The sequence below is a fragment of the Limulus polyphemus genome, unplaced genomic scaffold, assembly GCF_000517525.1.
Source record: "Limulus polyphemus unplaced genomic scaffold, Limulus_polyphemus-2.1.2 Scaffold689, whole genome shotgun sequence".
In the NCBI taxonomy this organism is placed as follows: domain Eukaryota; kingdom Metazoa; phylum Arthropoda; class Merostomata; order Xiphosura; family Limulidae; genus Limulus; species Limulus polyphemus.
Window position 1 is genome coordinate 25945 of NW_013666299.1, and position 12827 is coordinate 38771.

A 12827-nucleotide genomic window follows, 5' to 3' on the forward strand; every position below is an offset into this window, starting at 1 on the left:
GGTTACAAGTTACAAAAAACAACATGTGATTATGAACTTTACTAAAACTAATTTATAATGTGGCTACAGGTTAGAAAAACAACATGTGATTATGAACTTTACTAAAACCAATTTAGAATGTGGCTACAGGTTACAAAAACAACATGTGATTATGAACTTTACTAAAACTAATTTATAATGTGGCTACAAGTTACAAAAAACAACATGTGATTATGAACTTTACTAAAACTAATTTAGAATGTGGCTACAAGTTACAAAAACGTGATAATGAACTTTACTAAAGTTCTTCATTATATGTGCATATGATACATACAAGTACAAACTTGAAGGACACTTAGTAGAGTGCATACCCCTGCCACGCAGCATTGATCATATTCGGTTTTCAAAAAACACGAAAATGTGTTCGTAGATCCATTTTTATCAGTGGACATGGACAATTTTTGGGTAGAACATTGAGGAATAATATTCAGATATTCTACATACGTCCACCAAGTTATAGAGCAAAAATAATTAGAAAAATCGGTTCCCATGTTAACAGATAGGGACTTTTTGGATTTTTGTGACCTTGGTGTGACCTTTTTTATACATGTGAGGCGGAGGGGGTTGACAGGGTTGGCTTTAATGTATCTGAGAAAGTTGATTACTTCAAGTATGGAAGGGAACGTTTGTATCAAACCTTCTGACATCAACACATCTTATGCATTTAGGATCCCTAGCAAATGCTGTAATATTTTTTGAATTTATACATATTTACAAACTACAAAGAATCACTTCATTCGTGGAATACAAGAAACAACCCCCCCCTCTCCCTCTAGGCATAAAAAGCAAAGTGTACATACAAATTACACAAATATGTAAGCAGAATTTTTAAAAATCATAGAATTTCACTATTCACTGTGAAAAGAATGAAGGGTAGTAGCAGTCAACACAGCAATGTTACATGGGAAGCACAAGATGCTGCAGAAGAGAGATTCTTGAAGAACAGAAACAGGATATTCACTACTTGTCATGGGTAGTAGTCTGAATATATGAACTAGTTAGTGGTTAGTATCTAATTAATAATTGCACTTAGGTGATCAAACAGGCTACTAAACATGACAATGATGAGTTAGCTTTTTCAAGACAATAATCAGATAAATATTAGCTTATGTTTCTCATAGAGGAAACAGCCTGGTGTTATGACAATTTACACATTAACGTACTTATACGTAGTTTGTATCTCAGGGTTATATCAAAAATCAAGTATACTTGTATGCTACTTAATGCTTACTATATTTTCTATATAATTTCTTATGTATTTAAATACTTGTTATAACTTGGGTACTGTAGAAATTAGTGACTAAAACATATAATCTTCTTTCTTCTCATATTAATTCCTAACTTTTATTTTACGAAACACACGTTAGGGAAGCTGACCTGAAGAGCATCCCTGTAGGACCGAAGAGAATGTCTCCTCTGTCCTGCTTTGCTGAAACGATGACCAGCCAGAATAACATGGAATGCATATTTCCTGACCATTGGAAGTTTATTCTTGAGAAAACAATGAGCAGCTTGTTCAAGAAGTAGAGCACTTCGAAGGTCAGAATCTTCACTTGTCATACGAATAAACTGAAGGGCAGCATCGCTGTACATTCCCATAGCACGTAAACAATCTGTACTTAGTAGTGTGGCCCTTGTAGCTAGGTGTATCATCCTACATTCATATGAATATAGACAAGCCAATCGTGTTCATATCTAGTAAGATATTAAACTTACTAATCTAAGTCAATCAACAGTATATATTTAATAGTCTGACTCAGCTCCACGAATGAAGTCCAAGCTTATGTTTGGCTAACTGGATAAGTAATTCTATGGAAAAAATAGGGTTTTCTACACTTCAAGAGTTAATCTCAACGTAAACAGATTAAGGAGTAACTATTATAACAAAAACATGAAGAAAACAAAGAAAGTTGTACATTTCACAAATATTTAATTTATTACTACTACTACAGTTTCTCTCATAAAGGCATCTTTAGCAGGGCTGTATCAATGGTAGTGTAAGTGGTGCACTTGTATGTGGCATCGACCCATAGAGGGAACGAGTTGGCATCGTTAAAGATTTTTTTTTAAAAGTGGCAAAGAATTTACATCATGCACAGGGCACTATCACCGATCATCGGATACTAAAGCCAAATAAATTCAGTTTTGTTAATAATCTCTTTGATCCGTACCTGTGGTTCAACAGTTGAAAACTTGGAGCATTAACACAGGTCAGTTCTATAGTAAAAAAATTTACATAAACCTCTTAACCTTTTTGCAATGGGCTCAATATAATATACACGAGTTCATATACATGTTAGCACACGTTAAATTTTTACACTATAACTTTTAATTCAGTAAGTGCATCTTCACAAAATTTGGTATACCTTTAGTAAACATTACAAGTCTTTTGTACACAAAAAATCAAATTTTTTAATGAAGTATTTATACTAAACATTTGTTTGTTTCGTTACTAACCTGAGTGGAAGTGATTTTCATGTTATGATTAAAAATACTTTTCTTCATTCCAAAAATCTCAAATTTCTTTTGAGTAATTTTTAAAACCTCCTAAATACATTTCAAACATTTGTTTTCAGTAAAATTATATCTTATCAGATATGCTTGAGTCTTCAGCCTGTAGACAAACCCGAAAGTATAATGAAAAGACAAGTTGTAAAATTAGAATTTTCAGTTATTATTGGTCAAGAAGTTTCAAAGTACTTCTTTCACAAGTTGGAACTGCTAAACATTTCACATTTATTTTCTGTGTTTATTTTACTGTAAACAACTAAAGTAGAACCCCACTGAAAATAAACCAATAAATTGCCACTTCTGTCAGTAGACCATTTACGTGACACCAACATAATACACTACTCGTAAAGCAACAAAGCAGAAAAAGATAGTTGACTCGACCCCTGCTCTGAGAACAGGTTGTCTAATTTGTCGGGTTATATATGTTAAAATGTTTTCTTTGAAAATTCAGAGTAATCACGCTACACTTAGAATCAGAGTATATATGTGTTAAGAAATTATTATTTTCTCTTCCAAGCTCTTTGAAAACAACTGTCAGAATCATGTAAAGCACAACATGTCTTTTCTATTGGTTATAAACAGACCCTTAAGAAAAGTAGGTGGAACTAAACAAGAGGCTTGGAAAGAATGGAGTAGGAGGAGGAGCCACTCTAGTTGTTTTCTAGATACATTTATTTATCAGCAAATCAAAGTGGTGGGAGGTTCTGAGTTTATATTCTAGATTACCAGTATTTAAAAGTCATGTTTCTAATTTGTTAACCATTTGTAGACGTACATAGCAGGCGTAAAACATATAAACTGAGCAACAAGACATGAGGAGATGCTATGTGACACACAGACAAAACGATATTGGTTCTATTTTATTTATGTTTTCCTTTGAATTAAGAAATTAAAACATACATAATATTAAAATTTGAAATATAACCAATGTTTTGATATATAGTAATAATCAAGTTTTGACAATAAATCTATAAAAGACCGTGACGTGCGAAGTTACACCAACTTGTTGCGAAAGGGTTAAAAGAATGCCCGTAGAAAACAATTTGATTTTACTGATCTTTTCCTCGATCCAGACATATCTTACAATAATAAAAACCAGCTCAATCTAGTAGTAAATGAATTGATAACTCACAATTTGGACCAAGTCCTGTAATAAAATGCTTGAATTATTTTATCCTAAAGCTAACAAGTATAGCAAACACATGTAGTTACAGCACAATAACATCTGAAAATACAAATTAACAGTTAAAACTGCTGTAAGGGAAACAGGAATATAGAAGTCATTGTCATTGGATGAGCCAAATTAACTTCTCAAGATTCCAGTAAAAATTGTTTAGCTCAAATGTTGACCAGATATTACTCTTTCTCTAACAGAAGTTTCAGACTTTTTTACTTCATTTTAACATTTCTTACTTGCAGGTGTTAAGGTACATGCTGATTGCAGACTCCATGTAGTGGAAGGGGTAAGGCCTCTGGCTGAGGTTCCCAATCATGAAAACTGACAGTGCTGCCATTTCCTAATTAAAGAAAAGTGAAACATATATCAATGAGAAAAAGTTACTCATGCAGGTCACCAGTATACAGAAAGTTTGACCATAAAGTGACCATAAATGACCTGGTTATACAACAAAAGTTATGTGACAAATGAACAGAAAGTTTGAACTTAAATGACCTGTTTTGTTGTATAACGGTCACTTTAAGTTCAAACTTTCTGTTCATTTGTCACATAACTATAACCAGGTCATTTATCAACAAACGTTATGTGACAAATGAACAGAAAGTTTGAACTTAAAATGACCTGGTTATGTAACACATGAACTTACCATTGCCCCAGCACAGTACAACCAAGCCTGGTCACTGTTAAACTCCCTCTTAGCATTGTGGTATGCTTGATACGACAGGTCATACAAACGAAACATAAAAGCTAAGTCTCCTAACCTCCGAACTTGAAGTTCTGGTGCATCTTGGCTATAGCTAAAAGGTATTATACATCTGATCAGACAATTCACTAGATGGCACTTATCAACTTGTGATTAACTTATTTTAACCTTTCATAGTATTCTGCTGTTGTTTTCATGAATTAAGTGGAACCACAAATTATGACAGTGAAAATTGTTTAACTACTTTTTTCAATTGCTGTGGTGTATGATGCATTAACTAGTAAACCACCATGTTAAGTGTGTTCCTACTGCATTTCCAGAACAGGTGAGAAGTTTTTGTATTAAAAAAAACGTTATCTTGTGAAAGACAGATCTGAAATACTGTTTTACACAACTCGTGTTTAAAATATTTAATGAACTTATTGAAATAATTGTGTTAAAAAAAATCTCTAGACACAAATTGACGTTTCAACACGTTTTTTCTTACTTGCTTGTTTAAACAAGCAAAGTATCAGCAAATTTCAGTCTCAAGAATACTGATACATCTGGTAAACTAGATTCTTCTTAAAGCACACAACTTTAATGTTAAATGATCATATCCTAACAACTATACCAACACTATAGTGTAGAACATTTTTCTTCATCACTTTAAGCAAAATCAGGATATGTTCACTTGAAAAAGGTTAAACGTCGTAAATTCATGCTAGAGGATGAGTTTCAGCACAATTATACTGGGGTGGTAGCAGCCACGTCCATTGTTAGGGTTAGCAAAAGTTACACGTATTACTGTCAACAATAAAAACACACTGACTGTCAGGGTTAGCAAAGTTACACGTATTACTATCAACAATAAAGATATGAGTATATAAAACCCTTTGAAATATAAAAAAAAAAAAAAAAATTCATCTTACACTACTGAGTTAGAAGCTGGAGTGACACCCTGGAGTCCAGGTTTACTACTTCCAAACCATTTCTTGGTAGCACTGAAAAGTGATCGATGCAGGCCCTTTCTGTTGGCTACCTAGTTGTAAGAAGCAAGTATTTCAGTTTATACATCGTCTTATTTAAAGTATAACAACAACACTAACGTTATAAGACAAAAATGTCAGGTCTCTTAATGAAAGAACATATACAGTTATTGAATACCAAATTACAGGTGCAAGATATCCTAGACAAAGGTTGAAAATAAGGCACAGGGTCTTACAAAAGTATCTAATTTTATGCATTTTGTTGTCATCTACCTTACCTATCTCAGTTCAAGCATTCTATTCTACAACATAGTTTTATTACAAACCAAAGAATTAATTATAATAAATTCCTGTACTCAATGTTTCAACACAATTTTAGGGTTAACAAATGCTTACCTGCTCACTTAAATGTCGAATCTGCCGTTCAGCAAAAGGCATCAAGGCTTGAAGACAAAACTCCTGAACAAAATTCTTGATATTATCTATGTCAGAAACAGATAGACACATGCCATGTGGTTGTGATGCTGATGACCATTTGGCACTTGTTTGACTTGACCAGCTTGATGTCAATGAGTCCAGCTTAGGAGGAATAAAAGATTACTTAACTACAGATGAAACATTACCAGTAACTTTTACTTCTCTAGCATTTTAGTACTATACAGTTCTTTGTCCTTTAAATCAAAGTGAACAAACAAACAAGATTACACAACAATGTTTAACTGTATGGCTTCTCAGCCTGTAGATCATATTCAACATAGAAGCAAGATTTCACAACAATATCTAATAGTACAGCTCCCTTGGCAACATGTAAAAGACAACAGAGCAGCTAGTTTTAACAACAATATCTAACTGTATAACTCCCTAGCTCATACATCAAAGACAACAGAGCAGCTAGATTTAATAACAATATCTGACTGTATTGCTCCCAAGCTCATACATCAAAGACAACAGAGCAGCTAGATTTAATAACAATATCTAACTGTATAGATACCTAGCTTATACATCAAAGACAACAGAGCAGCTAGATTTAATAACCATATCTAAATGTACAGCTCCCTAGCTTATACATCAAAGACAACAGAACAGCTAGATTTAATAACAATATCTAACTGTACAGCTCCCTAGCTTATACATCAAAGACAACAGATCAGCTAGATTTAATAACAATATCTAACTGTACAGCTCCCTAGCTTATACATCAAAGACAACAGATCAGCTAGATTTAATAACAATATCTAACTGTATAGCTTCCTAGCTTATACATCGAAGACAACAGAGAAGCTAGATTTAATAACAATATCTAATCATATGGTTTTCTAGCCTACAAATCAAAGTCAACATTCTCATATACAATACAATCAACTGTCTTTTATATGTAAAACTAAATGTCACCATAGTTGTCAGATAATAAATTTAAAAAAAACATTATTGTAAACAGAATGCATGTAACTTTAGAAGAAATATGTTGAAGTTTATGAAGTAAATACTTATTGGTGTTTATGAACCAAAATTATCTTTCTATAATAGCATTAGGCAGAACCCCCTTATTTAATAGTTGTTTCCAATATCATAAAGATTCGATAAAATGGATTCTCCTGTATTAATGAGGGAAGTAAAAATTATTTTGTTTAAAGTAAAATGGATTTCCCCACAACAAATCATTAAAAATTTAAAGATATAAAATTCAGTTGACTTTAAAGGTTAATTACTGTAGTGAAATCAAGGTTAAGTTTTTCCAGCTTAGTCAGAGGTTTACTTATTTCAAATATGCAATTTAGAACAAAAAATATTAACAGGCAAATGTCCTAAAACTATTTAACTGGCTTTATAACAAAGTTATATTTGCATTAACTAACTTTCTTACCTGGCTGAGGTGATCTCAACTATAACAAACAATGAAATTGATGCAGAATAACTCAAAACCTATCACGAGAATGAGCTAACCTCATAAGGAAAGAAGCAAGTTAAAATCTTCTTTTTCTGTTGGTTATAAATAATCCATTGGCAAATGTTTGGTATGATTATTAACATTTTTTAAAGACAACTTGTGCTAGGAGGGGTGTGGCATGCGAGTTTCAGTTTATGGTGTTTAACTCAGTAAAACAAGAACAGATGTGATAAACTTTTGTTTTAGCTCAAGATTGTCTAACTTATAAGTGTATAAGCTCTCAGAAACATATAAAGTAATATAGGATGGACAGTTCTGAACAAAGAAGTACCACATGATAAAAAGTGAAGGATTAAAAACTTGTATATATCTTAGAACTTGAATTATAAGTTTATTGACATACATTGATAATAAATTAGTTTCATCAACTTTTGTATGTGACTATAAATTTGACAAATTTTGACCTACCCTGTATCTCAAGTTATTTTACCATTAGGAGATTATTTTATGAGAATAATAAGAATTTATTTAATCGTGTTATTAGTTTTGGAAATATTTAATATGTAAGGTTTTTACAAATAAAAGCAGTCACTTTGAAAAACAGCAGGTGGTCAGGCATTATTATTTGGCATGTTACTGGGTAACTGTTTACCAGAGTCCACAGAGAATTAATTCTCATTCAAATACCATTAAACAATGACAGTTTTATCAAGTAGTTATATATCGAGCAGTATTCTGCTAAATAATATTGTCGTTAAAAAAAACTGCAGTGATAAAAAACACTGCATCTGCAAGTTACAAAACATCACTCCCCCACATGCACCTCAAACCTAACTCGTTAACTTCACATTGTCTAATGCCTTATACTAATGATGTTGTAAGACTTATAACCATTAAGTATACTACTTACAGGTGTTTGGGACACTGGAGAACTATCACTTTCTTCTGAGAGTGGGTGAGACATCAGAACATCATTTACAGGTTTTTCTGTCTCTCCATTATAATCTGATAAAAAAGAAGAATCAATAGTGTTTTATCTTTTTTTGCTGCTTGAAAGGTAACACATATTAAATTCTAATTCAAAATTTTAAACTGATGAAAAACAAAACTATGGTTCAAGGTTCTGGCCTCCTTTTGCCATCACTAAACAAAATGTATGCTATTTCAGGTTCTTTTTTTATGTCCCTTCTCAGGAAAAAATCCTAAAACAAGGTAGCCCATTACACCATTAGACAGTTTCCAGTTACCATACAAACAATTAGAGTAATCAAGCTGTCAACTGTAAGTGATAGAAATCAAAAGTGTGAAAGAAAGAGGAAATGTTCCCTATTTCAAGGTGTTTTTATCCCCCTTCACAAGCACAGTATCTAATTACCACACAAAACATTGCTGTAATCAAGACAGTCAACTTGTGAAAATGTGTTTTACTTCAGGGGATATGTTATCCTCTTTCTCAAGCAAAAATCATATAAAAAATAGCCCTTGTACACCATCAAACATTAACACCTATAGCTGTAGCCACTAACATTTAATTTACTCACCTACAGCTGTAGCCACTAACATTTAATTTACTCACCTACAGCTGTAGCCACTAACATTTAAATTACTCACCTACAGCTGTAGCCACTAACACTTAGCTATAGGTGAGTAAATTAAATGTTAGTGGCTACAGCTGTAGGTGAGTAAATTATAGCCACTAACATTTAATTTACTCACCTACATGAAGTTGGGCTTCTTGCCCAACTTCCACAAAATTATTGAAAGTTCCATCTGTCAAAGCTGAAGGAATTTCAACATCCTTTCCTTGAGAAGGCTGGTAATTAGAATAAGAACAATATATTTAAAAAGTGTATTATGAAACTTTATATAAATTAAATGTGAATATCGATATTTATTTCCCTATTCCAAAAGTTTGCTTTAAAAACAATTTCTTTTATTTTAGACATTTTTCTTTCTAAGCACTTCACTGAGTACTACAGATATTTATCATTAAACTCTTTGCACTTTTATCTAGGTGAAATAAATTAACATTTGAATAAAGGAAGAGCAAAAATCTCTCAAGTACAAAACAATAATCATACATTCTCAGAAAATAATGTTACCACCTTAAAACGTGAACCTAACACGTGCTGTCTTACTAATTAAATTACATAAATCTACAATTACTAAACATACAGACAACCCCTTACTTACATTAACATCTTTACCCTCATTTTCTTCCCAGTAAATATAAAGTTTCATTTGTATTTCCATACATGATCAAATGTGCTTTGACTCTCTCTACATTGTTATGATATTTCAACTTGATTTTATGTTTTGTACTTGACAAAAATTATAATAATGACTGAAACATTAAATTAATGTAATAAAAAATATTTATTTTCCACTATCCACTGCAAGCTGTCATCTAAAGTGAATGTTAAACTCATTAATGTTTGTATTCTCAAAGTTAGAACTGTACCTGCAGTAATACTTTTCTTTCATGAGTAATGAGATAGTTAAGTTGATGTAAAAAATCTACAGCATTATTCAAGCAAACAGATTTGTTAAACAAAATTTCTAACACGACTTGATATAAAAGTTGTTTTTTTATAAAAATCAAGTCTTATGGTGTATAATCATGACTTATATCATAAATAACAGATTCACATAGCTTTTCAACTGAGACTCTGTGTGCTTAAACCAGCTGAATTAATGAGTTCTGGTAGTGGGTATAAAGCCTAGTCAGCAGCAGTGTGCAACGAGTAAAGTACACAGATGAAATGTTACTATACACTCTGTTTACTGGAAACCCAGTAAAGAAAGATGTCATTCAAATTTCTATAAGCCTAATTGTGATTTAATATCTCACAGTTATTTCTATAAATGTGGAAATACATGTCAGCAACTAAGATCATGATTAAACCACTTACTGGTTTTTCAACAGTTTGATGAAGAAACTGCTTCCACGAATCAGGAAGAGTGCTTGTTTTTTGAGTATCGTTTATTCCTGAAACAGTTATGTCTTGATGCGAGTTGATCTGAAGTAGATAACAGAACTGAGCACCATAGGTCATCTTGATACTGTGGAATGCCGACTCAGCCCTGATAAACACAGAATGTGTGACATTATCATACGTTATTCATCTCACTGAAAATATAAATCTTCAGTAAAGCTGAACTTGACACCAAAAACTTTAAAATAGCAAAGAAAGAAAGAGAGAGAATATTCAGTCACTACTTCAACCAAAAATATATTGTACTCTTAAACCCTCTCATCACAGAAGGTTTGAGAACTTTAATGGACTGAAACTGCCTGTTGAAAGAAGAGGAGATGGTATTTCAAGATAGGTGAAGAAACATTGTCTACCAAATGTTTCACTGAAACAACCTCTCTCATTTCATACACTTTAAAACCTAGTTAAAATTAAAAAACAAAAGATTAAATTGTTACCCACACTGAAAGATCTCCTTCAACAAGATCATGAAGCAGTACATAATATTTTACTATCTGTGGAAGAAACCACTTGGCCTGCTGAGCCGTTCGCTGAAAATGTTGCTGCTGCTCGTGATGTAATCGTTGAAATTCTTCGAGAGGACTAGTATGTTGAGAAGATACTACATATATACCTGACACAGCTGTTAAGGTTACCTTAAACATAAATATATAGGTACCTGTAGCCGCATTAATTTTCACAGTTTCATTAGTTCTCTCCACACAGGCTCGGTCAATTTGACCGACTACGTGACCTTTTTTGTACTCGTATAAAATCTTTATAGATTTAATACATATAACATGAAATATAGTGTGTATATCTTCACAAAATTTGGCAGTCTTACACATACAAAAAATTATATTTCTCAGTGAAGTATTTTTTATAAACTAAAATAAAGATTTGTCCATGAATATATTGAGGATTTGTTTTGAATTGTCCGTGTGAAAAGTAATTTTCATGTTAAAATTAAAAATACTTTTCATCATCCCAAAATTCATTTGTGTAACTTCTAAAACCTCCTAAATAGATTTCAAATGTTTGTTTTCAGTAAAACTATATATTTTATCTGTTATTTTCTCTACCCTAACTCTCTACAAGGTTGGTCAATTTGACTGACCTTGTAACCCCCCAAAAAAATCTAAATCACCCTCCTTTTCTTTCTAGAATGGCTTCAAATGTAGCATGAAACTACATTCGTTTATCCTAAGTAGCTTTAAATTCAGAACAGTATGCATCTATTTGTAATTAAATTTGTTGTTTTATTGCCCTTTGAAGCATATCTAACTACTATTCGTGCCATTATAAAATGTAAATCACTTGGGCAACATACAGCTCATGTTAAAATATCAAATTAAGTTACCCTCAAGTTACTCTGAGCTGCTCACGTGTGTGGCTCATGAAATATTTTTATTATATTATTATTATTGTTTATTTTACCTGATCTAACCTAAAGATATATCTATTTTTACATTTTAGTTACTTACATAATAATAAATAAAGAATAAACATGAAAAACAAGAAATAAAGTATTTACCCAATCTTCTTTTTTCTTGCATGTCGATTGTTGATGAGACTTAACCCTACTTTTTTAATACTAATGGCAGTAGTGCATTGAATAATTTATATTTAATTAAATAATGCATCAAAGAATATAGACTAATAACTTACAAAATTTCCTCTAAGAATCACAATTTTTCTGGCTTTCTAACTATGCAACAAGAATCATTACAAATTCATCAAAGATATTCGTTAACTTTCCCACGGGAATGAAGCTTGTACTAACAGTAAAACTGAGGCTTATCTATTCAGAATATATTATAATAGAATACATCATTCGATAGATGAAAACCTTGACTTTCTATTGGTTATAGGTAATATATAATTAAACATAGAGAGAACTATTAACAAATCCTGAAAGAGAGGATGTGGCAAGAGGGGTCTGAATTTGTATTTGATAGCTCTGTAACTAAACAAAATTTAAACGATGTAGGTTGTGTCTTTACTCTGCTTGAAATTTCATATTTTTTTAGACTAAAATACATGTTAGTTACTAAGCTTTATAAATTATAGTGGAATTCTATGGTATTAATGTAGTAATTTATGATTCTTTTTGTTATTTAAATGTATATATAAAACCTAAAAAAAAATATTTTGTTTCATATCCTCCAAGTGCAATTTTTTTAAAGACTTAGCAACCTATGTCAAGCAGTAACTGAATATAAAGGTCATAACTAGAAGAGATAATTGTTTGCTTTACTTCTTTATTTACTGTTCTATGTTTTAGGAAAAATAACTTTAAGAATTTATTTCAAAATAGCAATAATCTACAAACATATATAATGTGTAATAATTGAAATTTGACTGTATTTTACAAAATACTAGTCTACTAAAACACAGCCAAGACAAGTTACTTTGTACAGACCGAAGGTCAGTTTTATGTTATTTGATACGTTAACACGAGTCCACGTGAGTTGCATCATTGTAACTTCTGTATTGTTAGCCAGATGCAGCTGAAAGGTCAATATAATAAAAATAATAAATATATATATAAATGTATAATGTTATG

At 31.7% G+C, this 12827-nt stretch overlaps 1 protein-coding gene across 1 annotated transcript in view; it reads right to left on the bottom strand.

Annotated features, from left to right (window-relative positions):
- Nucleotides 1–12827, bottom strand: part of LOC106459973 (trafficking protein particle complex subunit 8-like) — a 61263-nt gene that overhangs the window by 24859 nt on the left and 23577 nt on the right. The window contains exons 5-13 of the mRNA XM_022386552.1: nucleotides 10724–10895; nucleotides 10199–10370; nucleotides 9003–9099; nucleotides 8197–8291; nucleotides 5795–5977; nucleotides 5342–5451; nucleotides 4374–4524; nucleotides 3964–4067; nucleotides 1417–1693 (exon numbers count right to left, since the gene is read on the bottom strand). Of these exons, the coding sequence (XP_022242260.1) occupies nucleotides 1417–1693; nucleotides 3964–4067; nucleotides 4374–4524; nucleotides 5342–5451; nucleotides 5795–5977; nucleotides 8197–8291; nucleotides 9003–9099; nucleotides 10199–10370; nucleotides 10724–10895 (1361 nt within the window). The remainder of the gene's footprint in view (nucleotides 1–1416; nucleotides 1694–3963; nucleotides 4068–4373; nucleotides 4525–5341; nucleotides 5452–5794; nucleotides 5978–8196; nucleotides 8292–9002; nucleotides 9100–10198; nucleotides 10371–10723; nucleotides 10896–12827) is intronic.